The 26243-nt window shown below is 28.9% G+C and overlaps 1 protein-coding gene across 1 annotated transcript in view; it reads right to left on the bottom strand.

Annotated features, from left to right (window-relative positions):
• Positions 1–10270: 10270 nt before the first annotated feature.
• The window catches only part of LOC117167919 (G-protein coupled receptor Mth2-like), a 105658-nt gene continuing 89685 nt past the window's right edge, over positions 10271–26243 (bottom strand). The window contains exons 5-6 of the mRNA XM_033353165.1: positions 13743–13986; positions 10271–10665 (exon numbers count right to left, since the gene is read on the bottom strand). Coding sequence (XP_033209056.1) covers positions 10651–10665; positions 13743–13986 — 259 coding nt within the window. The 3' untranslated portion in view covers positions 10271–10650. The remainder of the gene's footprint in view (positions 10666–13742; positions 13987–26243) is intronic.

The following is a 26243-nucleotide window of genomic DNA, read 5'->3' as shown; positions in this document are numbered from 1 at the left end:
GAGCAGTGTTGCGGAACGAACGTGTTATTTACATAAATAGCACGAGAATTCTGGATCAATCTGAAAAATCTCTATCCCTTCCACACACTACTCCTTTTCCCTGCCGAGTGAGTCACGCCTACCTCGAGAGGGAAATGGCTTAATGGTGTAATAATAATAAAATTACACCAAATTGACGGTTTTAGTCACCCCGTTCTTAGCCTTCTTAGAACTGCCGGCTCACGCAGTTTCTCAGGGGATTAGAGCAAGAGTAGGTGCGACCTGATATATGTAGATATATATTCCAATTGGAAACGAGTCAGGTGGCCTGCACTGTTTACGTTTCTGTCCCCCCGAAATCAGTCCAGGGCCATTTGAAGGCAACCCCCGAAACTTGACTGAAAGCGGGAGTTTTGTGTACTTACGTTTAAACTTCAAAAAAATTTTAAATAATACAAAAAAGTTAGTTTAAATATTGTCTTTACCCCCTCCATGCTCACTCCTCTACGATATTTTTGTCTCTTCATTATAAATAAAAAGAAAATTATTATCGAAAAATAAAGATGCTTCCGAATTGATTTCGGCAATATTTCCAGGTGTCTTTTTTTAAAAGTGCCGTTTTTTAAACAATTACATTGTTTATAATTTTACGGAATTCATTTTAAATTTATGAAAAACTTGATCTTGATATTTCCTCCAAATTTTTAAACAGTCTCTTTCAAGTTAAAAGTCAAAGGATCAACAACTGTAATTTGGTCATTGTGAATTCTGTTTTGGTAAAGCCCCTATGGCTTGATCGAATACATTCTTATCACGTATCTCGGGATTCGCATTCGATTTTGTCTCAAATGCAAAATTTTTTACATTATGTTCGACTCTATTGTATCAAATGTATATTAAATTTAAGACCCTACTCTAATCAGGAACAACTTGTTCAGATATTGCAAAATAAAGAAAAAAAAAAATTTTTTACGATTAATTTAATATTTTTTCTTTATTTTGCATTATTTTTTATTATTAGTTGCCCTAAAAATTGTAAATTATGAGTAAAATAAATTTTCCTTAAATACTTAAAGTCATGTTTAAAGTTTAAACAAACTATAACATAAGCTCACGTATAACTGATAGAAATATTGATCTTGTACGCATAAGCATGAATCATGTCGATTTTTTCAATTATTACGGTAGATAAGCATAAGAAAACGATAAAAACAAGATCCATAATGTTTGATTGAATGAGTATTATAATAGAAAAAAAACTGAAACTTAATCTTTTTTTGTTGTAAAACAACATTAATTGTTGTTCTATGAATAAATTGCAGCTACCATTTTTCTTTAAATTAGAGATTGGAAAAAAATAAATTCGCAGCTTTTCTGCAGTTCGTAATTTGATGAAAATATTTTAAATGAGAAAATTTTTAAAAATGTTCAATTTAATATTTAAAGTTTAAATGAACTGTTGTATTATAGGATAACGTGCAACTGATATAAATACTTCTTCCATATGCGTATATGCATTATCATTAACGATAATTATATTTACAGCAGATAATTTCTTTATCATAAGGGTGGATATATAGATGCGCATTTGTTGGTGGAAAGTCATGTATAAAAAATTTAAACCTAAAACACATTTTTCATTAAATTCAAGAAGTCGCATACGAAATCATGCTGAAATTCTTTTTGTTTGTCCTGGGTATCCTTTTTACACAAAGGTTGATATGAAGCTCTTTATCAAGAAGAAGAGCAAAATCCTCCAGAGAACATACCACTCGTTCCAGCAAGACGAAAAGGCGGTCTCCCTGTTTAGAGAAAATAGAAGTAATAATACTACAGTACGCCTGAGCACGACTCGCGAGCGTATTGCACAGCTTCATTTGCAAATTAAAAAAGTTAGACGGCATGCGTTAAATGTTCAATGCGTAATTAGCTACATAACATCAAATAAGAAGTTCACACCAAAAGTTAAAGTACTTGCTCAAAACTTACGGAAAGCAAATCACGCGCTGAACAATTGTAAATTGCTGACCATCAAGAAGCACTGAATGAAAAAAAATAAGAGATCTTACAATAGCCAAGGAGCACCTTACAAGGCAAGTAAGTCGATTCAGGAAAATTCCACCTTTTCTACTCACCATTCTCGCCTTTTTAACAAAACGTCATTTGCCATTGAAAATTTGCCTAGTCAAAAAGACATTCAATTCTTCTGGGAGCAATTATATGGAGATACTCATAAGCTAGATGAAGACGCTTGAGATATTAAACTGCTTCGTAACTTTTGCCAGAGGCAACTATTTTAACATCCAGAAGAGGAGTGTCAAATAATTACTGCTGATGAAATAAAGAAAGTTACCACTAGAACTAAAAACTTTTCAGCGCTAGGGCCACATAAAATCAACAACTTTTGGACAAAGAAGTTCACTTCTGCGCATCAACAGCTAGCTTGTTTTAACACCAGCTACAAGATATTCACAGGCATCCTCAAATAGAGGATAATAATATCTATCGAGCTGGTATGTATTGCAATATTTGAAGAACGCGGATGCAAGAGAGGACTGGCTGCTTGCAGAGAGAACCTGTTAATAGACAGGTGTATTACCCAGTATTTCATCAGTTATCGACGCAATCTTTCCATAGCTTGGATTGACTACCAAAAGGCATTCGATAACACGAAGCATGAGCTACTTATTGAGCTCCTTGAGTGTTTGGAGGAACATCGAAAAATAGTTAGATGTGTAGAAGAACTTACAGGGTTCGATTGAAAAGTAATGAGCCTTATTTTTTTTAAGCAGTTTTATTAAACCTTTTGGCTTATACAACTAATATTCTTCAAAATAGGACCTTTGAGCGTCAATGCACCGCTGGTAGCGGTCCTTCTACTGCAGGAAACATTTTTTAAACTCATCCGCCGGAATCGCGTTCAATTCGGCTGTCACAGTTTTGTGGATCGCCTCGGTGGAGTCGAAACGCCTCCCCTTCAGCTTTCTTTTCAGGCGCGGGAACAAGAAAAAGTCCGGAGGGGACAGGTCTGGGCTGTAGGGAGGGTGGGGAAGCACCGGAACCCCCATCTTGGCCAATGCAGAGGTGCAGAGGAAGGCGGTGTGCGCCGGCGCATTGTCGTGATGAAGGGTCCAATTTTGGACGAGGTCGGGCCGAACCCGGACGACGCGGTTTTTCAGCCGAAGGAGCACTTCTTTGTAAAATGCCGCGTTTACAGTGCTTCCTGGAGGTACAAACTCCTTGTGGACGATGCCTCGAGAGTCGAAAAAGATGATCAGCATGGTTTTGACTCCAACGATCGCTGCATTTTCGCCACTGCAAAATCCTAACACACTTTTAAAACAGCTTTCACGCGCGGAGCGATGTTGACTGCACCGCTGTTGACAGCGAACTGAGACCGGTTTCTAGTGGAAGGGGAAGGTCCACCAATCATTTTCCCCCACTAGCCGATTCGGTTGATCACTTGGCAGACGCTCCGCGCGGGAAGGCTCATTACTTTTCAATCAAACCCTGTATGGTCTTGTGACGGACGAGATTTGTCATAACATCTGACAAAAGAGAAGTAAATACCAGTTATGTCACATATAAGAGAGGGGTCTTTCAAGGAGACTTTTTAATCCTTATATTGTCTGCATCTCCCTCTTGCCTCTATCTATTGTCCTTCGCGACAAAATCTCGGGATACCTATGTGGCCCGCCGAACAGAAGAGAATTTAAGGTCAACCACCTTTTATATATGGAAAGCCAAGATGTGCGTGTGATAAAAATGGCCCTTGGAAAAAGTGGTGATGCTACCACTGTACTGACCAATGTAGCAATGTTTCGGGAGACGCGCCGGTTCATACACGCGCGGGGCTTCATGTTTTGCTTTTTAGTATAATTAGAAATATATTTAATTATTAATGATAGAGGCCTTTTTTAGTACACAGTACATCTAATTATGAAAAAATAGATAAAATCTAACTTTTAAGTAATTTGAATTATTTTTATTTACACCAAATTTAAATGAAGTCTCGTTTCATGTTATTTGAACTTAGAATACATGTATTATTAAATATTAGAAATAAAATGAATAATTGTATTATTCTTCTTTTAAAAAGACAATACTTCTTCAAAATATAAGAGCTTTTAACTTAATTTTTCAAATTAGAAATTATTTATTTTAAGCATATATGTAATCTTATAATTTCTCAATTTAATGTGTATCTACATTTTTGTATCACAAGTACATTTTCATCAGATGTTATGTTATAAAAAATGTCTCTATCCAAATTTAGAAAACAAAACCCACAACCAATTTCCCCTTTAATCCCTATAAAAATGTGAAAAAAAGAAATCCCCTCTTGCAAAAATTAAAAACCGAAATTTCCTTCCTTCCAAATCAATAAAAAATATTGAAAATAAAGAATTTTCTTCAGATTAAAAAAACATGGAACATAATGATAAAATATATCCCCCTTCCAATTACAAAAAAATTAAAACCCAAAATTTCCATCCCACGCGCAAAATCGTGCTGCTGTCGCGTGTAAATCGTAGTTGTGTTGTCCTACTACACCAAACGCAACAGTTGTCCGAAATACACCAAAAAAAAGTTTCAAATGATTTTGTCTTTATAATGCAGTCAGATATTAAATTAAATGTTTAGTATAGTTAAAACCGGTAAATTCATATAATTAAAAAAAAAATTACATGGATATTCCGGATTTATAAAATTAATGAAAAAATAAATAAAACACAAAAATTAATGAAAAAAATTGCCGAAAATATAAATGGCCGAATTATAAATATTCCAAAATTTTAATTAACGAAAAGATTTTTAATTTGCAAATAATAAAATCTGTGACTTAAAAATATTGGAAACTAAAATTGACCGATTTTGAGACCGAATTGTAAAATTGCCGAATTATAGAATTACCTATTTTTGAAATTACCTAATTATTAAATTCCTGAAATTTAGAACTGCCGCAAATAGTTCATTGATTATTCATTCATGAGCTATTAATAGCATTATAAAAGAAAACAGTTTGATTAGTGATTGATTGATCAATTATTAATTATTTTCGGCAATTTTTTTAATTCGTAAATTTATGCTTCCGGCATTACTTTTCCTTAATTTGTAGTTCTGTTATTTACTTTTTCGTTATTGTGTATTAGCGTTAAGTATTCAAAAACTTTAAAATATAATAACTAAGAACTAATTTTTTATATATTGTTGTTTAAAAATATAATGCAACTGTTAAGAATTACTATAATAAAACATATAATAATATATAATGTGTAATATATAACTAATATTATAAAATATGAACTCTTGAATGTGATATTTTTTTTAAATAAATAAAGTTTTAAACGAAGCTAAAATATTCTAACATGTGTATAGTCACTCTTAAAAAAGAACATTAACAAATATTTTAATCTATGGCAATACTTAAATTATTCGAATTATTTTTCGTAGTCTTATAATAAATTACGAATTTATATTTAATTCGTGTGCGATTGATAGATTGTACTAGCGGTTTTCACTGAAAATTTCAATATGGATTTAAGAAATTACATAATAATTTAGAAAAATGTAAGGTAATGTTAGCATTTTGAACTAGAATTCGATAATTTTGAACAAAAATCATCGATCAAATTATTTTCAAAATAGATATACAATTTGCAACAATTTTTCTTGGTTAAAAATCCTAAAATTCTTCCAATTATCATTAAGTCGTTAAATTTTTCAAAGAAGATTAACAAATATTTTTCGACTTAAATTTCTTGTTTTTTTTATATTTCATCTAAACAAAAAGTTGTACAACATTTTTCTTCAAATGTATATATCCATATGAAAATATCCATTTTCATAAGGCCATCGTTTCAGTACAATTAGACCGATCTTTTATTATTCGGCTCGAAATGATCGTAAAACATCCAAGATTTTCAAGCAAAATTCGTATATTGCAATGGATACATAATTTTTTTCAAATACAATTCGTAATGTAGCATAAATAAAGACTTTTATATTACGAAAAGGGCTTCAGGATTTACGTATAATATATTATAAAGTCGATGGAGAAAAAAATTATTGAACAGGCGTTATTTATTTTATTTTTTCGTTCAAACACTTTTTATTTCAATTTTATCCTTTTATCTAACTTTTCATCTTTTTTTATTTATTGAAAATTCAATTATTGCTAATGAAAGATGATCCTCCGTCTCTATCCGTTATAGAAAATTTTTGTTACATTTTCTCGATGAGTTAAGTATGAAAAAAATTATTATGACAATGTGTTATTAAAAATCTAAATAATTTTTTTTATATTTGAAATTAAGTTTTTCTTCAAAAACAATTATTTCGTAGGTTTCATTATTTTATCCTTCAATAAAAATCGCACACAAAGTAAACTTTTCACAGAATCTTTTTTCAGAATATTGTTTAAATATTTTAATCCCTCTCCCTCTCGATTATTTTTTTAATTCAAATTTAAGAGAGCATTTTTTTTAATACTCTTTGATAGATAACAAACAATTGGTTCCAAATATTTTTTATAAGAATGAGAATTTTATAAAAGCGTAATCTTCTTCGAAAACGCGCTACTCTTAATTAACTAATTCATTTTTTCTAAACTTTTAGTCGAAAAAGGTTTCAGAAGGGTTAATTTTGAATGGAATATTTTATTGAAGGATCTATCGCAAAATTTATAGCAAAAGGAATTTTTTGATATATTTTGTTCCAGAAAACCAAAAATGAAATTTTCACGGATCAAGATAGAGTGTGAATGTAAATTTCATTTCGCTCTTGTATAATATTTAAAAAATATTGTAACAAATTTTATATGGATCTTTGAAATTTTTGAACTTCAAAAATGTCAAATAATAAAGTTCAAATATTCACTATGATAATATTATGTATTTTAAAATGACATCTTTGGTACATAATTTGCTCACTTAGGCTAAGCAAATGACAATTTTCAGTAGAAACAATTCTCCTTACACTTACACTTACAGCAAATTACAAAATAATTTCTATTTCTAAGAATAATCGTAATTATTTTTACCTGAATTAACAGCATACATAATACATATTAATCAACTAATTTTACAATTTTCTATTTCAAAAAGTACAAAATATACAACTATAAATTTTAGGAACAAAAAAGTATAAAAATATACAAAAATACAAAATATACAAATATGCAGATTACAGTTTTGATTTTTACATAAAAGTAGGTACTATATACTAACTTCAGATCTTCAATTTGGCACCATTGGAAATAAAAAAATAGGGTAGGTAAGAATAAATTGAAAATATAAAAGTGCGTAACATTTCTAATCAGTTCCCCTTTTTCTCCTTTCTTCCCCTTCCCTTATTTTCTCCTCATTTCTACTTATCCCCACTACTTTTTTGCTCACGCCCTCACTGTTCTCCTCTATTTTCCCCTAAGTCTATTGGTAGCTTCATTTGGGGATAGCTTGCTTAATCAAAGAAATAAATTTCCGGTTCACATAAATTTTTTGCCGTCAAAAAAATTAGAAAATTTAAATTAGAAAGTTAAACATTTTTACTTTTGAAGTAGTAAAAAATAAAGTACAAATTAGAGCTCTCATAGCGTATATCTTGAATTTTGAACTTTTAAAGTTGAGGTTTAAAAGCTTTTTAATTAAAAAGTTTTGTATTCAAATACTTAGGAATTTAAAAGTATAAAATGAAAGGTACTCAAATTTGTTAATTTAACAATTTTAATTGCAATGCAGATAAACTTTGAAATTCAGAACTCATAACTGTTATAAATAACAGAATTCAAAGATTGAGGTTCAGTTCCAAAAATATAATTCACGTTATTATTTTTAATGCTCTAAATAAAAAAGCCAATCAATGAACTTAAGAATATTCAAAGTTATATTATTTTAATGAATTCCAAGCTAGAATTATTATTATAATATTATTAAAAATGTATTCTAAATCTTAAAAAACCTCAGAGTTGTTTTAAATTATCTTCAAATTTAAAATTATTTTTAGAACCTTTTCAGAACCTCTAAATATCTTTCATAATAAACTGAATTTTTCTTGAAAATTTTTAGAAACCCCTGCAGATTTTTTTAAATTCCCTTAAAATTTTAATGTATAAATAACAATTGAAAAGTGATTATTTAATTTAGAGAGATATTTAAAAGATGGGAAAAGATTCAAATATGGTAAAACTTACAATAATTAGAAATAATTTAAAGGGATTGTATGTACCGACAAAAATCGGCTATTAGTTCAAAAATCTCAGTGCAAATAGCCACAGTCTATATTAAAACAAAATGAAGATTTTTGCAGAATTTAAACAAAAAATATAGAATCTTTTCAAGAATTTTCCTGGGAATCTTCAAATAATTTTTTTATTCTTATGGAGCCTTTACAATATTCTTAAAAAGCATCAAAATTTTCTGTTTCGAATATGCAAAAATCTGCATTTTGTTTTAAATTAGACTTTGGACATTTTCAGCAAAATTTCTGTACCAGTAGCCAAATTTTGTCGGTACACACACTTCCTTTAAATTATTTGAAATTATTTCAAGTTTTAAATTAATTTTGAATCTTTTTGAAACTTTTATATATCACTTATAATTAATTAAATTTTGTCTACAATAATAAGTGCTCTATGTCAAAAAATTCAGTTTCAAATTATTCACTTTTAAATATATGGTATTAATTTATTCGTCTTAAATAAATAGTCAAATATTAATAAATACTCAAGTATTATTTTGTTTCTTAATTACAATAATATCAAATTGAATGGGTTAAAAATGGAATATTTAATACTGAAACAATATTTTAAAATTGATAAAAACCTTTAATTAAGAATATATTACTGTGAAGTTATTTTTATTCTGAAAATAGTTTATAAATTTTCAATCAGACGTTTACGTTTTTTCAATAAATAAGACTTTCGGATTGATACCATTTAATTTTTAACGTTAAAATCCCTCAATTTTCATTGGATTTAGAATCGTTTTGTCAGGTGAATTATTATTGTTCACTTTTTCATACCTGAAGTATAGATCGAATAAAAAAAAATTATTTATATTTACAGTTGATAAAATAGAAATGATTTTTATCAAAAATGTTCAACTTCGAAAGCTTCTAAAAAGTGGAAGGTCATTCCCAAAGTAATTTTTAACGTAGAATCCGAATCCGGGGTCAAAATTGGCCCCTCATGTCAGGATTGTAAGATATTTGAGGTTATGTACCCAAAAAATGGCGTTTTTGGCAACTTTTGAGGTTATGTACAGAAGACACAACATTTTTAGGGATTTTTTCTTTAGTTGTATCATATATGATATATATCATATATATGTTGTTGAAATCCCAAAAAAATTTGTGTATTCTGTACATAACCTCAAAAGTAGCCAAAACGCCATTTTTTAGGGTATATAACCTCAAATATTTTTAAATCCTGACGTGACGGGCCTGTGTTTTAAATGCACGTTTAAAAATAAAAATGAAACATTTTGTAAGTAAAATATTTTCGAATTACGCATTGTAAATTGAATGATAGCGCAATCGAAAAAGGAGACAATTAAAAAAAATTAATTAAAAAACTTTTGAAATTGAACTTGGAGAGATTTTTCTTCTAAAAATTTGTAAAATTCCAAGTGAAAAATAAATTCACTGTCATTTCCAGGTTTTTTTCCGATCTCAAAATATTTCCGGTCATTTCCCTGTTTTTTCCAGGTTCACAAACTTTTTTCACGGACAATGAAATAAAGAAATTCGAACTATAAATCTTAACAATTTTGCATTTAAAGTAATAGAAACTGAGATGTGAATCATTTTAAGAAATTTTAAGCTAGAAATATTAAAAATTGAAAAACTAATTTTTTTTATAAGGTGAAGATGTTTTAAAATCAAAGTTAGATTATTTTTATTTTAAATACTTTGAAAATTCTTAGAAAGCTTTGAATTTTATTTCAAAGCCTTTTATAATTCTTGATGAAAAGCTTCCAAATATTTTGTTCGAAATTTGCAAAAATCTATATTTTGTTTTAAATTAGGCAATAGAGTGAATTAATTTTTTTTAAAAAAAACAATTCAAATTGTAATGTGCAATGTTCAGTATTTTTTATGGTTTGAATATTTTATTTATAATAACCGATTTTGCATGAACAATCAAATGAGTAAATAATCAGCAATTGTTATTTTTCTTAATTGAAATTTTTAAATTTGCCAAAAGCCTTTAAATATGAATATATTACTTTGAAATTTCAAAAAAATTGAAAATAGTTTATAAAGTTTCAATCGGGCATTTACTTTAGTTTAAATGCACTAAGGATTTCGAAATTCCAATTGAAACAATTTAATTTTTAACGTTAAAATATGGAAATTCTTAAATTTTGAATTGAGTCCAAAACATCTCGTAAAATCAATTATTCCGATCAAAAAATAAATTCACTGTCATTTCTCGGGTTTTCCCGGTCACACAAAATTCCCGGTCATTTCCCGACTTCCCGGACCAGCGGCTACCCTGCGCTAGTCTGTTTTATTTTCAATTTTGTTTCGACCTACCCTAATAAAGAAGTCCACTGTCATTTTTTCATCAAACTCAATTCCTTGCAAGTAATAGTTTACAGTAAAAATAATACTTGAAAAGGTTTCACCTTACATTTAGAAATCTTCTTAAAATAAGAAAATAACTTCAATTCAGCAAAATTGTTCCTGGAATCAAGAAGCTCATCTGAAATTCACAACTCAATCAAATTAATTTTCTTAAATTTAGTTAAAAATTACTTTAATTCATATGATTTTTTCTCAGTTCTCGTTCCTTCCTAAATTTACTTTAATTGTTAAGGTGTCAGTCCGCCGGTTCATCCGGCCATCCTTCGTACTTTTTGCAACTAGGGGAAGTGAGGGGAAATTATGAGATGAATTGTGCGGAAATTAAGGCAGTGAGAAAAAGTAGGAGGACTAAGGGGAGGGAAAATAGGGGAAAGGAGATTATGGAAATTAGGGAAAGGGTGAGAAACGAGAGGAAGGAAAGTAGGAGAGGGAGGGGAAATGTGGAGCGGAGAAGTAAGGAAAATGAGTGAAAAGTCAGTAAGGAAAGGAAGGTGATGAGAACTAATAGAAGTAGGCGCAAATTATGACAATGAAGTGAAGTGCGGGGAGGAAAGAAAAAGTAGAAGGAGCTAGTCGCGTAGAAGTAGGGAGAATGAGAGTAAATAAGGTGCGGGGAAGTAGGAAAAATGATAAGATGACACTAGAGCATGTGAGCGCTAATGAGGAAGTGAGGAGAAATGAGTAGCAGGGAAAAATATGAAATGGGGAAATGGTCAGTCGTCGAAAGAAGGAATTAAAATTAGAGTTGAGGAGGACAGTAGGGGGAGTGAAAATAAAAAAAGAGTCGTGAAGTGGAGGAATAGGGACAATGATGAGATAATGAATAGGAGAAGTTATAGGTGGTGACGGGAGAAAAACTAGGAGAGTAAATAAGGAAGATTAATTAAGGTTGAGAATGGAAACTGGTTATAAATAAGAGTGAGAAAGGATGAGGAAGTGTGGGTAAGGGTAAGGGAAAAGAGGTTATGGAAATTCAAAAAGTAAGGGAAAACGTGGCTAGGAGAAGTAGGAGAGTTGGGGGAAATGATAAGCGGGGAAGTAGGAAAATGAGTGAATAGAAGCATGAAGTATGAGGAAAGGGAGAACTGATGAAAGTGAATGGAAATTATGGGAAGGAAGTGAAATGAGGAGAAGGTAGAAGAATAGGGGGAGATAGAGGAGGGAATTAGGGTTCTGAAAGTAAATGAGGGGCGCAGATGCAGGGAAAATGATGGGATAAGAGTAGGGGAAGTGAGCGATAATGAGGAAGTGAGGGAAAATAAGTAGCAGAAAAGTAGATGAGGTAAGAAAATGGCGGTAAAGAAAGTGAGGAGAAACCTAGTGAAAGGAAATAGGGAAACTAAATAGAAATAACCGTGAGTAGGGAAGAGGAAGTAAGGGGTGGGGAAAGGGAGTAGGGTAAGCGAAATATGAGATCTAGAAGCATCTTGAGGGGAAAGTAAAGCAGGAATTGTTTAAAATTGGCCTTTTTTGCCTTAACTCGGCTTGCATAAAAGTGGAAATATATTTAAAAAAATTTTTTCTGTCACAAATTCGTCTTTTTGGAAATAAAGTAAATCTTCTTGAGTGAAATTTTATCTTTTTGGTCGCAAATTTAACTTTTACCCAAGAGTTTATCTACTTTGTATGAAATGTATAATCTTTAGTACAATTTAACTGTTTTAAATTAAGATTAACACCTTTTCTTGTTAAAAGTAAAACTAAATTGCTGAAATTTTTTTTAAGATTCATAATTGTGTTAAATATTTTTTCTATTTGAAAATACACCAATTAGTTAAAAATTTAAGTGATTCCTTGAGCTACTTGTTAAAATTTTCATGCTCCTATATTTTGTTGAAAAATCGCCTTTTTTTGGAGAAAATTAATCTTTCTGCTCATAAATGTATCTTTTTATATCAGAATTCAACTATTTAGTAAAAATTCATCTATTTAATTTAAAATTGGTTTTCTTTCGATTGAATTCGAATATTTTTTATTTCAAATTAATTTTTTACTTAAAAATTATATTATTCATTCCAAAATTTATCTTTTTAGTTGCAAATACAAGTTAATATGAACTTATTTTGCTCAAATTTGGAGATAATTTTCTTAAACATTCAAATAAAATTATGGAGCATGAACAAAAATATTGAACAATTTTTTCACAATATAAATAAGGGCCAGTAGGGTGGTCCAGAAATGCGATTTTTTATTTTTGTTGATCGAATTTCCCCAATTCGTTCGTTTTCGAAAACAATTTTTTCCATTTTTTTAAATGGGTTATCATTAGCCCACGCCTTCAGGATTTTGAAATGAACATAGAATTCTAAATGACAAAAGGTCGATTTTTGAAAAAATAGTGAACATAAATTCTTGTTATTAAATTTTTGCAAACTAAAGTTTAATCACTTCTTAAAGAATGTTTCAGTAATTATTTCCATTTGCTTCAGATTATTTCTTACGCAATTCCTTAAGAGGTGATTAAACTTGAACTTTAAAAAGTTAATAAGAATTTTTTAATTTTTTAATTTTTCGTGAAACAGAGCTTTTAACATCAAGCACCCCACGTTAGTTTTAAATGCCCGGGGCCTTGGGTTAATTTTGAATAATTTACAAAAAATATGGAATTTCTTAAACTGAATTTTTTCTAAAAAAATATATTTTCCTTTGCTCCGATCGGGTGCTCTTACCACTAAGCTACTGTAAGATAATACAGATAAGAGAGAATACAAGAGAGAGAATGCCGATTCCTTATAAAATTGACTAGTATTTAAAACATAACACCTTCCAGAAGACAGCGGATTTCTGAAAGAAGATTCATTTTTCGATATTTGCAATAGCTTAGTGGTAAGAGCACCCGAGCCGGAATCGATAGATCTGTAGTTCGATTCCAAGCGGTGCACGCAAGATTCTTTTTTTATCTCAATGAAAAATGTTTGAATTCAGAGCTTCTATAGCCTTTTTTCCGAAAATAAGGTTTAAATTTGAAACGGCCTAATGGCCCACCCTATTGCCCTTCTTCGAGCCCTCTGACCTACTGGATCTTTTTCCCAAATATCCTCGGAAATTTTTTATTTATCTGGGATAACGGCAGGTGGCGAGCTCATGGCGAAAGTGGTCATCTGAGTGCCATTCGTGCTATTCATGGTGCTATTGCTGGAAGTTTTTGTCACCTTCTTCGGATTTTTCGAACTTACCGTATTGCTCACAGAGCCCTTATCATTTCCCGTCAAAAATCTCCGTCGTAAAGCATTGTACAACTTTTTTTTTAATGTAAAAAGTGCAAATATGAAGACACCCTGAAGACAATTAATTATATCGAAGACCAGAAAGATCCTGTATTCCAACAACCATGGTAAAAAGTAGTTCAGGTAGTTTGATATCACTTCGCATATCCACGATATTCCCATCACGATGAACAGTTTCACGTTCATGATTAATCTGAAAAAAGACACGTAAATTTCAAGAATTGTGACACAATTTATCTTAAATTCAGTCATGGCAAGATAAATACTTTTTAAGCAATGTGTATTATCACAGCTTTGAATTAAACCTTTTTTTTAAATAACTTTTTTCTGAAAAAAGATCATCTTCTTCTATCCGCTGGGAATCGAACGGCAAAACATCTGATTGCCGGTCAATTACTTTTCCCTTAAGCTAACAGAGAGATCCAAACAAGCAACCTTTTTCAGAAATACATTTTTATTTTGCCAAGTGTTACAAGTCAATTTTTTAATTCATAGCTTCATTTAGTCGGAAAAAAGTTAAAAATTTATGTTATTCTCTGATGGCAATACAGGTTCCTTCACAAATTTGACTTGTAACACCTGAAAAAATGATGCGTGTATTTCTGAAAAATGATTCTTCTTTCGATCTGTCAAGTAGCTCAAGGGAAAAGTACCCGACCGGCAATCGGAAGTTCTGTGGTTCAATTCCCAGCGGAGCGAAGATTCTTTTTCAGAAAAAATTTAATTAAAAGATAAATATCGACATAAAATAATTTAAAAGGTGTATTGGGGTAAAAACTTCCCAAGTGAACCTAGGATTTTTGACGTTGAAAGGAAAATTACAACTATGTGTTGGAAAATAGTCTAATCATTAGTATTATGCCACATTAAAATTTTTTTCAGAAAAATAAATTTTTTTATTCACAATATGCGATTCAACATTTCTGCATTATTTGATTTACACTTTTTTTTCTTGAACCATTTATAAAAAAAATGATGAAAATTTTATTCGATAGTGACAAATAAATTCAATTAGCATTAAAATTCTCACAGTTATGGCATTGGTTATTGTTGCTAATTTATTTAATTTTTCAATAAAAAATTGCTACTTTTTATCGAATTTTAATAGTTAATTCGAGAATACCTATCAATTAATTAACTAATTTTCAATATTGTTAAAAGAATTTTAATTCCGAGAAGTATTTTCACGAATTTTAAAAGATCTCATGTGATTTTTATATTTCTAGAATTTCTAGGGATTTAAAATTATATCAGGGCATTTTAGAAGATTTTCAAGTATTTTAAGAGACCTTAAAAGATCTTAAGAGATTTAAGTAGAGTTTCATAATTTTACAGGATTTAAAAGGATTTGAAGAGATTAACAAAAATTCTAAAATATTTGCAGTCGTTTAGCAGATTTAAAACTGAAATACCCTTCGTATTCACCTCGGCCATATCTCCAGGACTTTTTTCGTTTTTGTATCATATGGATAATATCAAACTTAAATTCTTCTTGAAGTACGCACTGCGGCCCTTGTCTATAAAAACATTAATATTAATTATTGGTTTCTAACTAAAAAGTCAAAATTTTCTTGCATTAATATAAATGAAGATAGTTAGAAACAATAATAATTTGTTCAAACAATTAAGTTTTTTAAATTGTAATAATTTTTATCGAGCTCTAAGTGAAAAGTTGACAAAAAATAGATCATTTCTAAAAAAAACCGCAACTATCTAGTATGAATATAGAAAAATATGGTTACAATCAATTATAATTTTCATAAACAATTTTTTTTACTTAAATTAATTATTTCTTCGATCTAATTAAAATGTTTTAAATAAGTTCAAATTACGGGAAAAAACTAGACTTTATACAACACTGCTCTAAAAGAAAACTGCTAAAAATTATAATAAATTATTTTAAAAATTATTCAAACCTCTAGAAATAAGTAAAATGTAGTATTTTATATATTGAAAAAACTGCGTATTCAGAAACCCGCAAAAAATCCTAAATAGCGACAAAAACTGGCAATACCAATTTTTAAAACATGCGTTTTCTTTAGAACCCTATTAAACAAGCTTATGGTGGTAATGTTCAAAAATTAGTTGTTTATTTTTGCTTGATAGCCAATTGTGAGTGTTGAGTTTAAATATGATTTACCTAATATTGACGAGTCTGAATTAAATTTGCAAACACTACTTTTTTTCTTATAGGAAATACCTGTTAAACCTCGTAAGGCGATATGCCTCATCACCTCCAAATTTGAACCAAAACTGTTGAAGCTTAGGGGCTGTGGAAAGACCGTGGAATTTTCCATTCATTTAACATCATAAAAAGCAAAAAATACAGGATTTTACCTAATTTTGCGGGTTATCGACGCTTTTTTAAAGAGATTTCCAAATAGTTTAAAATAAATCACGGATGTGAAGCGATTTTCAGATATTTAAAGGGATTTTTACGGATTTAAAGAATTAGAAGAAATTTAAATGGGCCGACCTAGACGCGCTTCAGAACGCGTGTTACGTACGTAGCGCGCTATTAGAATTTCCCCGCTTAGTGAGAAAATTTTGATACTGTTCATTAAAGTAGACTAAAAAAAGACATAAGAAAAACTACTCTCTTTGTTTAGGATCATTTAGTTAAATTAAATTTTATCTATTTTTGTGGTTAAATTTGGGAAATTCTGCAAAATTCTATTATTTTGGTAATTGTGAATTCACTTTTGTTTAACCCCTTTCGGCTTAAAAAAACAAATTCTCATCTGTACCTCAGCCTGAAAGAGCTACTTCAAATATTGCAAAATGAAATGAAGGTTTTATTTTTCACGATCACGACAATATTTGTTCCTCATTTTGCATTACCTTCTATTATCAACTACCCTAAAAATTGCAAATTATAAGTAAATTTATGAATTCTGTTGCAATTTTTCCAAACGATAAGTTTTTTAAATGTTGAAAGTAATGTTTAAAGTTTAGACAAACTGTTATATAAGCGCTCACGTAACTGATAATAATATATATCCTATACGCATATGCATAAATTATTTCGATATTGTAGTAATCGTAATTATTTACCAAGTATATAATTTCTTTATTATTTTAACCGTTTGCGTTTATTACTGTAGATAAGTCTAAGGAAAATGAAGCAAACTAGATGGATGCTGATTGATTGAAATAGTATCGTATATGAAAAAAAATTTTTTTTGTCAGACAGCATTTATGTTTGTTCTCTCGGAAAATTACAGCTACCCGTGTAGAAATCGCCCGATTTCAAACGTATTACCGATCTGGCCCCGATCGGATTTCCCGATCTGGCCCTGATCAGTAGAACCGTGTGGCCCATACCTGGGCCCGACCGGGCCTGACCGATTTCCAACTGAAACGCCATCTCCATGATCTCAAAGAACTAGTGCTGCTTGTTTCTTTCTGGTAGTGCAGTGAAATTTGTTTACATAATACTCGTTTAAAATATTCTAGCAATGTTTATAAATACATAAGGCGAGTAAACCACGTGTTCAGAGGCACCAAACACCAGTCAGTAGACCTCGTAACCTGTGCGAGGAAGATGAGAGCAAGTAATTACACTCTGCAGGCTCATTGAAACCTAACCTCAAATAAATTAATAATTAATTAAATTGTTTGACGTAAAATTAGTATATTTACCATCAAATGCGTCAAATATTATTATATGATGAAATTGATTAAGTTCTTTTATTTTCAATTATTATTAAAGAACTCAAGGTTTTTCGATTTAATGTAGAGTTAGAATCATCAAATCTATTGACAAGAAATGAATTAATACATTAAGGACAAATTTTCATAACATTCCAGCAAGAATTAGTTACTCAACTGCGCATGCGCCGCATTCAGCATCTAATTGCTTTCGCGCGAAGTTTAAAATGATAAACGAAGTTTTTTTTCTTTTTTATTATAAACAATGCAATTTCAACTTATAAAATGTCCATTAGGTCGAAATGAATTAATAATAATAAAAATTAATTAAATGCATATTCTGTAAATAATATTTAAAACCACCAGAAATATTTAATACAAAAATTTGCATTTTTGTTTAAAAGTTTTTTGGTCTATATTTATTCTGAACCGATTTAAAAAAATAAAACGATCTAATAAATGATGGTGCAATTTTTTGGCAAAAAGATTATCTACAACCACCTTCTTGAATTTTTCAAGAAGTAATGCAATTGACAGAAAATTGAATTTATTTGCAGTAAAATGTTAATAGATCGTAAATCATAGCTTATTTCCTGATGATTTTCTTTGAAAGCATTCGAAAATGTCAAGTTGTAGGGAATCTTTTTGCGAAAAAACTTTCTAATTTGTTAAATAGTTTTATAGGCAAAATTTTTTCAAGAAATTAAAATTGTTGCTTAAAATATTTCTAGTTATCATCCATTTTTTTCATACAAAACAAACCCTTTCCTCGGAACTGACACCATTTACAATAATTTTACGATTTTCAAAAGCATAATTCAATTTTGTATTCTGAAACCTTTTCTTTTCGTGCCTGTAGTAAGTTAATTTTAACTTGAAATATTAAGGTGGCTTTTGAAAGGAGAGGACTATTGATAGTTTCGTATTTACTTATATTAAAACTCCATTTGTGAAATTCATGAATGGATTATAATGAGACTCATTGTGTACCGATTGGGCACCGATCGGGTTTCCCAATCGGGTGTCCCGACCTGGCCCCGATATGGGCGTGTGTTTCATGCGCGACCTGGCTCCGACCAGGATTCCCGATCGGGACCCGACTTGGACTGGTCTGGCCCCCATCGGGGCCAGACCGAGATTTCTGCACGGGTGTGTGCACAGTCCTTTTCAAATTAAAGGTCAAAGGATCAACAACTGTAATTCAGTGATTGTGAATTCTCTTTTGTTAAAGCCCCTTTGGCTTGCAGGAATAACGATTTTGCCTCAAATCCGAACTTTTCCACATTATGTTTGACTCTATTATATCAAATGTTTACATTCATTTTTGTGCATCGACCTGGGACAGCTTATTCAGATATTGCAAAATGATATGAATGTTTCATTTTTCACGATTACTTTTATATTTGTTCCTTATTTTGCATAACCTTCTATTATCACCTACCCTGAAAATTTAAAATGATCAGTAAAATAAAATTGCATGTTGATTAAAAGTTGCGAAGAATATAAGTATAAAAATATATAGTTATTGAAAAACTTTTGAATTCTGATGCAATTTTTTAACACCCAAAACTTTTTGTTAATGTTTAAAGTAATTTTTAAAGTTTCAACAAACTGTTACCTAAGTTCACGTGTAACTGATAAAAATACTTATCCTATACGCATATACATAAATTATGTCGATAGTGTATTAATCGTAATTATTTACCAAGTATATAATTGCTTTATTTTTGTAACCGTTTGCAAATATTTTGCCAGAGAAGAATAAGGAAAACAAGGAAAACTGGTTAAATGTTGATAGATCAAATAAGTATCATATATGAAAAAAAAACTTCAACTTTAAATCTTTTTTTGTAAAACAAAATTTCAGGCAGAAATATTTCAAAAATATGACGATGGAAAAGAATAAATTAAAAGCTTTCGTGTTTTACGCTGGGTTTACAATAATTGCGGTAGATAATTTATAACAAGAATAGTTATATGAATGCATATTTGTTGGTCGATTATTAAAGATCGAAAGTCGATTTTTGGGGACACCCTACACTGAAAAAAACTTGCCTTAAATCAAGCAGGCTGAATTACTTGGATGATTTCAAATGAAAGAATCAGGTATTTTCTTTAAAAAAAAGAACGATTTTCTTGAATCAAGAGAATAATAGAATCAGGACAACTATTTGAATCAAGAATATATTCACTCCAAACAAAAAACGATTGAGATAATTTGTTTCGTTACACTTATTTGCGTGAATTTTGATAAAATATTGAATCAAGAATATCATATTCTCATGATAAGTAACTAATACTTTAACAAAATGTTTCTTGATCCAAGAAAAATTCATAAACTTATTTTGACTATTATTTTAATTGAAACAATTTTCATATTTTTGCGACAAGAAAATGAATGTATTCAAAGAAGAAATAATACCTCTTAGCATGAAGTTTGAATATTTTCTTTCAAATCATTATTGATTTGAAATGAATGTCAGATTTACTTCGATTGCACACATACTATGAAGATGAACATTTTTTAACTTTAAAAAAATGTCAATCAAGCGGAATCCAAAAACCTAATTTTTCCTTAATCAAAAACTAATTCCTTTATTCAGCAGGACTTTTTTCATAATTTTTAATTTATATTCTTACTTGCTTTATAAAATAGTACAAAAAATATCTACGATTTTGACATCTATAGAGCAAATTTCAATCACTTAAAACATTTTAAAATTTTAAAAACTTTCCGACATCGCTAAAACTTTTCCTTCTATTTCTCAATTCCATTGAGTTTATTTCACTAAGAGAAAAAATTAAGAAATTCAAATTTTAATACTTGAGCGCCCCTAATTTACATGAGTACAATATTGTAGACTTTTAATTTTTTCAACTAAATGCTTGAATAAATCAATTTTCTGCTGAATTTTTTTTAATTTTTTAAACTCACAGCTTTTAAACTCTAAAAATTAAAAATGCTAATTCTTTTGTTCAAAATTAAGAGTTTTATATTAAAAATTATTAATTGAATATTGATACATATTCAAAATGATGATTCAATGATTTGAGGTAATAAGAAAGTTTCTAAAATAGGACAAAATCAAAACGTTATAAATAAAATATTTTCCAAATAAAATGTTGACAATTCGATCATTCAAAATTCAAATGATGTAAAACTGTATTATTTCTAAGGAAATGCGTTCCAAATTGAAAAATTTCAGATTAAAATTGTTTTATATGGACAACCTTATTAGAAATGATTCCAAATTATATCATTTCCTCGGAAGATTACCCTTTAAGTTATAAATTTTATTATTCGGTTTAAAAGTTAATAATTTTCTCAAAAAGACATCCATTTTGATTGTAAATTGTTTAGAATTTCTATTTTCGTGTTAGAAAGTGAACTGGAATCTTCTTTAGACGAAAATTTAACTATTTTTTCAAGGTTTTTTGGTTGAACTTATTGGTTTTTAAGAGAAATTTCATCTTTCTTAAATAAAAATGCAACTTTTCGGTTGAATATTTAAATCTTTTTTTGAAATTTTGTCTTTTGCATGTTGAAATTCATCTGCTTAGTAGAAATTACATCTCTCTCGGATAAAAACACAACCGTTTGTTTGAAAATTTAACAGTTTTGTTAAAAAGTCATAATTTTTAGATAAAAATTCTACTGTTTAAATATAATACTTCCGTGTTTAAAAAAGAACTTAAATATTTCCTAGTTGAAAATTCAATTATTTAAAAAATTTTTTTTTTGCTTTTCTTTAATTAAAAATCCATCTGTTTTAAGAACAATGTCATCTTTTTTCACATAAATGCAACTTTTTGTTTGGAAATTAAACTATTTTGTTGAAATTCATATTTTGTGGTTCAAAATTGTACTATTTTCTTAAAAATTCAACTATTCTTTAGAAAATTTACTGTTTGTTTAAAATTTATATTTTGATATTGAAAAGTAAACTAAATCCTTTTTTGGATGAAAATTCTACTAAAAAAATTTTTAATATGCTTTAAACTTCATATGGTTTACTACAAAATGTTAGCTTTTATTGAATGAAATGCAACTATTTGTTATAGAATCGATTTTGCGAAAAATTCAAGTTTTTTTTTAATTTATCATATCGATTTGCAACTCCATCTGTTTTAGAAGAAATTTCTTCTTTTTTTTACGAAAATTTGGTTAAGGATTTCTATTTTTAGTTGAAAATTCTTCTCTTTGGTTGAAAGCTTAATCATTTTGTCGAAAATTATTCTGTATTTATTAAAAATTTGACTACATGGATTAAAGCTACAATATTTTTTGATAGAAGTTGTATCTATTTTACTTTTTAAGATTGATATTTTTTAGTGGAAAATTCGCCTTTTTTGGTGGAAAATTAATTTTTTGCTGAAAAGTCATATTCTTTATTTGGAAATTTAATTTTTGTAGAGGAAATTTTTCTTCTGGCTTAAAGGTTCAATAATTTAAATAAGCTTTTATTTATTTTTGAGTGCAAAATATTTATTGGAAATTCCTCTTTTTGGTTCGAAGATTCTTTTTTTTTATAAATTTTATTCTTTTTGATTGAAATATAAACTAAGACACTTTTTCGTTTATAAAATATTCGATGTTAGAAGTATCAAAAGATTAAAATGCTGGTATTTCAATATTTATTATTTGAATTAATAAATAACTCATTAATAATAAATAATGGTTCCTAACCTCGAAAATGTGAAAAAAGTATTAATTTTCATCAATTTTTTGAAATCAGGAAGAAAATACGATCTGATCGAGTCAAACCTATCCCGGATTCGGATTCAGTGACCCTAAGAAAAACGTATACAAATATTTGTCTCGTCTGGTGGACAAGACTTTTTTTTTATTCATATTGTTATTATTAATATTAATTTAATGTTAAATGTAATATAGCCTAATGCTTGTGCTAACTAAAAATTTTAATATAAGTTGAGACGATCGGAAAAAACGTTGACTTTCTCACTCTATTCAAAAAGAAAATTGCTATAAATAATAATAAATTGTTCGGAAAATGTATATAAACATATAATTATCAGCAAAAAAAGTATTTTATGTATTAGAAACAATGTGTATTAAAAAATCGCAAAAAATCATAACTAGCGCTAAAAACTCGCAAAACCTTTTTTGTCACTAATTGATCTTTTTTTTGCGACCTTCTAAAGCAGTCTTATGGGATAATATTTAAAACTTATGAACAGAATTCCTGAAAATAAAACCAAGAATCCAAGGACCATACTTGGACAATCACCGTAAAATGTTCTCATTGCAACCTGGAAAAATTTCTTTCTTTCCTTAATTAAGAAAAGAGAAGAAACTTCTCCCTTTGGACAAAAATAAAAAAATTTGTAAGAAAAATAAGAAGACAACCAAACAAATCCCTTTCCTTCTCTCTATTTTTAAAAATAATTTTTATACATATATATTTTTAAATTTTCTTTTGTCTTTTTTGTTTCTATTATTGTCAAACCAAAAAAGACATTTAGAAATAGAATCACCAACGTTTCGGCACTCATACAGCATCCTTGTCAAGGCGAAAAATTAAAATAAATAACTAAAAAATAAAAATTCAAGCCGACAGGAACATAAACAAAACCACCATGCTCTCTCCCTGATACCCAACAATAAATTTATAAAAAGAATGAATTAATTTTAATTTTTTTGCCTGGATAAGGATGCTGTATGAGTGCCGAAACTTTGGTGATTGTTCAAATTTAGTCGTTAAATTCTCGACATTGTTTTTAGAAATTCTGCTTGTTAACTTTATTATTGGACGTTAAATAGGATTTTAAATTTCATTTTAATCTCATTTAAATTTGTTCAATGGATTTGAGTCGGAAAAGAAAAAAATATATTATTATGCAATAGGGAAAAAACGATGATGACTGCAAGAAATAAATAGAAATTTTGATAATCCAAAGATGAAAAAATAATTGTTTAGAGAAACAATAATGTTAAATTTTAATACACGGACCTATGCTGTATATACCAAAACGCGATTTTCAAAAATCCATTTTAAAAAAAGAGGTTTTTCAGTTTCGTTTGAGGGATTTTAACTGCATATAAAAATGTTACAAAAAATCAAAAAAATCAAATTCGAAAATAATTTCAGGTAAAGGGTTTGGACCCGGACCCTTCATTTTGTTTTAATTTATATTCCTGTAAAACAAATCCTTAAATATTGTCAACATTTTCTCAAAATTAATGACACAGTCGTGCAAAAAATTTTGCGGGGCCAAAAAAGCGACCTACATAGTGTTGTAGTAGAATTTTCTGCTTGCCGGTTTTATTTATTCGAGCCTGAATTTTTAGACGCGGTTGAATTTTTTATACTGGCTACTTTGCTGAAAAAATACGATATATTTGTTATAATAAACATTGATAAAACAATTTTAAGTTTAGATCGCAAACAATGTTTTTTGCTATAGTTAATAACAATCAAATATCAATGTCTATGATAAGAATTATCGCATTTCGTTCAGAGCTTTTCTCCAAAAATAATGTAGAACAACGCAAATGAAAAAAATATATAAGTAGGGAAAATTTAAAATTGTTTATAAGCTAATGAGATTTTATTTAACAAATCTATTTTTGTAATTTCAAAAGCATATTTCCATCATAAATATTCATAAACTTTTTGACTTCACAGTTGTTATTATCCGTTAAGCCGTTTAAAAGAAAAATGTTAGTTATAATTTTATTTCTTTTTAACTTTTACAACAAAATTTTTTCGCCACCTGAACTTCAGAAAATATCTTTTAACATGATAGCTATAAAAATATCAACTTAATAGCTTAAAAAAACAATTCCCGACTCTAAGTAGCCAACTCAAAAAATTCTATTTCCGACTAAAATTTCAAGGTAGCATGAAAAAACTGATTAGCAGACAATTCCAAAATTTTAGATTTCGACTAATCTCGACCAATACTATAATAACTATGTAGATCGCTTTTTTGGTTCCGCAAACTTGTTCTTCTGTTACTGTGTGATTTATAAAACTTAATTAAAAGAATAGTAATTTTTAATCATGTAATTTCACAATATTTTTTTATTTTTTATAAACAAATTTTTTAAAAAGTTTCAAAGAATATTGTAATTTTTTGTAAATTCCAATTTGGTTTTTTCACTATTTATAAACGCCACATTGAAAAAAATAGAAAATAAATAGTTAAAAATGACAAAGCAATACTATACTTGTTTCAGTTGAAAAATGGACTGCTGAGTATCAATAATTCAACCATAATAAAAAAAATTATAAATGACTATATTACTTCAATAAAAGAATTGATTGTTCTATATAATAAAAAGAAATTGCAACTTGTATTTTAATCAATCTAAATTTTAATTATTAACGGTCGAAAATTTATTTCATTGAATAAACAAGTACGAATTGTGATGAGAACGACTAACAATAATCTTGTGAAAAAATTCTCAAGATCGACATCACGAAATAATCACCAATAATCAAGTTAATGTGAAGAATTCCTTTTTTTATACAAATTTGGTCGCTATATTTTGGTTTTATTTCAGGAACTCCTCACATTATTTTCATTATCTTTTGTGGAATCAAATTCTGAATTTTCGATTTTCTCGAAAAAAATCAAAATTTTTTTTCGGATAATCTTTAAGACTGTTCAAAACACGTTTTTCTTCCTCCAAGTTTTTATCATGTTAGGCTTTATTTCACCTAAAACCTTCATTTTTGTTTGTTTTTTGAATTTTAAAAAATGCTTAAACTCCAGTATTTTTATCGAAAAATCGATTCGGATAAATTGCTCGTCTTTTTTTATTTTTATTTTATAAGAAAACTGTTTTTCGGATTCAGGGTGTCTAACACCCTCTCTGATAATAATGTAAAAAAAGTACTACTAGATATTCAAAAAATATGCGTTACTAATATTTATTTATGGAATGAAATGAGGCAATTGAATTTTCAGGTTATAGCTTCTGACGGATAAAGCTTTATAAAAGAACACTGATCGAAAAAAATGTACTCAGACTCTGGAGGAATATTTTAGAAATTTCTGATAAATATTTACCTTTTCTATTTGTTTAGTATTTATCAATTTAATTATGATTGTGGGTTGTGACCACAAATGAAATAACTATCACTGGCATGAATTTAAATGCCGAAAGGAATGTATCTTGATACACTTTCATTATCTTAATCACATAATCATACACTTTATCGTAAAAAAAGCATCTTCGCCGTACATAGTTTATCAATACTTTTCATTCTTGATAATTATAATAGGCAATAATCCATGAGAATTGATGAACAAAAACCGAAAAATTGACGAAACATTGCCGAAACTTAAAATTAAAATGAGTCAAGCTATACTAATTATAAATTATATAAAACCAATTGGCCGCAACATTTCGTCCACTTTGCTTAATTATAACCAATCTAACATAATCTTTGTAGCGTGGTCTAAATTAAAATTGCAAGTAAAATTACAAAAATACAACTAATAACTGCTTACGGCTTGTATCTTATTTTACATTTCACTATCATTTAAATAATCAGAATACGATTGTGTTCAAGACCTAAAGTGACTTTTCAATTTTCGCGGGCTACGTACTAGGTAGTCTGATAAGTACCTACAAACTCTAAGAGATGGCATTAGTATTCACTAATGTGAACCATTTTCGTCGAGCTTGATCCTTCAAATGACGCCTGTCAAAACTTCAGCCATTTTTGTTTACGCATTTACAAGTTACAGCACTGAGAAGTGACTAACCTCCGAGTTTTTTTTAATATGGAAAAATCTGAGTTTCGAGTTTTGATCAAACACTACTAT

Source organism: Belonocnema kinseyi, chromosome 2, assembly GCF_010883055.1.
Source record: "Belonocnema kinseyi isolate 2016_QV_RU_SX_M_011 chromosome 2, B_treatae_v1, whole genome shotgun sequence".
NCBI lineage: Eukaryota > Metazoa > Arthropoda > Insecta > Hymenoptera > Cynipidae > Belonocnema > Belonocnema kinseyi.
Note: the sequence above shows the minus strand (reverse complement) of the source record. Positions and strands in the feature narration are given on the sequence as shown.